This window comes from Parus major, chromosome 2, assembly GCF_001522545.3.
Source record: "Parus major isolate Abel chromosome 2, Parus_major1.1, whole genome shotgun sequence".
Classification (NCBI taxonomy): domain Eukaryota; kingdom Metazoa; phylum Chordata; class Aves; order Passeriformes; family Paridae; genus Parus; species Parus major.
The window spans coordinates 581,911-584,573 of record NC_031769.1 but is presented as its reverse complement, the minus strand read 5'-3'; the positions used below and the strand labels follow the sequence as shown (position 1 = coordinate 584,573).

At 63.3% G+C, this 2,663-nt stretch overlaps 1 protein-coding gene across 2 annotated transcripts in view; it reads left to right on the top strand.

Moving 5' to 3' along the window:
- Positions 1-859: 859 nt before the first annotated feature.
- LOC107214912 (D-threo-3-hydroxyaspartate dehydratase-like) overlaps positions 860-2,663 on the top strand; it is a 10,148-nt gene continuing 8,344 nt past the window's right edge. Inside the window, exons 1-2 of one of the 2 annotated variants that reach the window (XM_015650723.1) lie at positions 860-955; positions 2,019-2,168. In XM_015650723.1, coding sequence (XP_015506209.1) covers positions 936-955; positions 2,019-2,168 — 170 coding nt within the window. In that variant the 5' untranslated portion in view covers positions 860-935. Of the gene's footprint in view, positions 1,022-2,018; positions 2,169-2,663 lie in introns of both variants that reach the window. The other variant, XM_015650713.1, reaches the window with a different exon arrangement.

Sequence of the window (2,663 nt, the reverse complement as noted above, 5' to 3'; positions counted from 1 at the left end):
CCCCCATGTGATGAGTTTGGGGGGTCCCAGGAGCTCTGCACCCCCATGTCACGAGTTTGAGGGGGTCCCAACAGCTCCACATGTGTGTCACAAGTTTAGGGGGTCTCAGCAGCTCTGCACCCTCATTTGGGGGAGGGGGTCTCAGCTCAGAGTTTGGGGAGAAGTCAAACATCTGAATTTGGGGGGTCTCAGCAGCTCCCTACACGTGTGTCACGAGTTTTGGGGGGTCTCAGCAGTTCCCCACACGTGTCACGAGTTTTGGGGGGTCTCAGCAGTTCCCCACACGTGTCACAACTTTGGGGGTCTCAGCAGTTTGACTTGAGTAGTTTGACCCCTGTCCTCCCAGGATCCCCCAGTTTCTCCAGCATCCTCCCAGTATCCCCCAAACGTGTGTCACGAGTTTGGGGGGCTCTCAGCAGCTCCCTACATGTGTCACGAGTTTGGGGGTCTCAGCAGTTCCCCACACGTGTCACGAGTTTGGGGGGGGGGTCTCAGCAGTTCCCCACACGTGTCACCAGTTTGGGGGGGGTCTCAGCAGTTCCCCACACGTGTCACCAGTTTGGGGGGGTCTCAGCAGTTCCCCACACGTGTCACGAGTTTGGGGGGCTCTCAGCAGCATCAGCTGTGTCCCCCCATGTCCCAGCGGGGCCCGTGGCTCCCCAGCAGCCCCCCACCCACGCCACCAGCTCCAGCAGCCTCAGCCCCCCCGTGTCGCGGCTTTAGGGGCTCTCAGCCCCCGGAGCACGCCCAGCTCCCGGCGCTCCCTCCCGGACCCGGCTGTTCCCGGAGCTGGCAGCCGCTCCTGGCCGCTGGCCGGCCCCGCCACCCCGGCGCGGCCCCCGGGCTGGCACTGACCCTTGTCCCCGCTCCTTGTCCCCGCGTCACGCGGGGCAGCGGAGCCAGCCGGGAGCAGCCGGGAGCAGCCGGCCGGAGCCATGGACGGACACACGGACAGGTGGGCAGGGCAGGGAGGGGACAGCGCCAGGTCGCGCTGCTGGAGGCTGTTCCCGTCCCGCTGGAGGTTGGATTGCTGTCCCTGTTCCCGGGTTTTGGCCCCGTCCCGGGTGACCCAGTTCCGGGCATCCTGTTCCCAAGGATCCCTTCCCCCTCCCAAAAATGTCCCTTTTCCCGGTGTCCCTGTGCCTGGTGTCCCTCTGGCCCGTGTCCCCATCCCAGGTGTTCCAATGGGGTCCGTATATCCCACTCCCAGCTTTTCCATCCCAGCTTTTCCATCCCAGCTTTTCCATCCCAGGTTTCCCAACCCAGGTTTTCCAGTCCCAGGTTTTCCATCCCAGGTTTTCCAGTCCCAGGTTTTCCATCCCAGCTTTTCCCACTCCCAGGTGTCCCAGTCCCTGTTCCATAGATTCCAGTCCCAGGTATCCCTGTTTCCGGTCTCCCTATCCAAGGTGACCCAGGTTGTCCCCGATGTCCCAGGTTGTCCCAGGTTGTCCCCGATGTCCCAGATGTCCCAGGTTGTCCCAGGTTGTCCCCGATGTCCCAGATGTCCCAGGTTGTCCCAGGTTGTCCCCGGCTGTCCCCGATGTCCCAGGTTGTCCCTGATGTCCCAGGTTGTCCCAGGCTGTCCCCGATGTCCCAGGTTGTCCCCGATGTCCCAGGTTGTCCCCGGCTGTCCCCGATGTCCCAGGTTGTCCCCGATGTCCCTGATGTCCCAGGTTGTCCCTGATGTCCCAGGTTGTCCCAGGCTGTCCCCGATGTCCCAGGTTGTCCCCGATGTCCCAGGCTGTCCCCGATGTCCCAGGTTGTCCCTGATGTCCCCGATGTCCCAGGTTGTCCCCGATGTCCCAGGTTGTCCCCAATGTCCCCGCTCCTCCTTTTCCCACTCTCCCAGTCCCGGTATCCACCTGCTCCAGGAATCCCCTGGATGATGCCCCAGGAGGAAGGGCCCCACCCAAACCCCCCCTGGGGCCAGGGACGGGCACGGGCAGGTTTGGGGGTTCAGGGTGGGTTTAGGTTCGGGGGGTTCCCAGCAGGTTCCCACCCCCTCCCCACATTCCCAGCTCGTGGCTGGGAGCCCCCCTGGAGCAGTTGCCCACCCCGGCGCTGATCCTGGACCGGGCCACGCTGCACGGGAACGCCGAGCGGATGCGGGAGCGCTGCCGGGCGCTGGGGCTGCGCCTGCGGCCCCACGTCAAAACCCACAAAACGCTGTGAGTGAGACCCCAGCGCCCCCCGTTCCCCCCGGGGTCTCCCCAAAACCCCTCCAGCATCTTCCTGCATCCCTCCGTGTCCCCACTGTACCCCTCAACCTTCACCCAGTTCTCCCCGCCAGCAGCTCCCCATCCTCATCCCAAAATCCTTCTCCAGCATCCCCCCTGTCCTCCCAGGATCCCCCAGTTTCTCCAGCATCCTTCTGGTATCCCCCAGTTTCTCCAGTATCCTCCCCAGTATCCCTCACCATCCTCCTGGTATCCCTCACCATGCTCCCCAGTATCCCTCACCATGCTCCCCAGTATCCCTCACCATCCTCTCCAGTATCCCTCACCATCCTCTCCAGTATTCTCCATCCTCTCCAGTATCCCTCACCATCCTCTCCAGCATCCCTCGCCATCCTCCTGGTATCCCCCATCCTCTCCAGTATCCCTCACCATCCTTCCCATATCCCTCACCATCCTCCCCAGTATCCCTCACCATCCTCCCAGTAT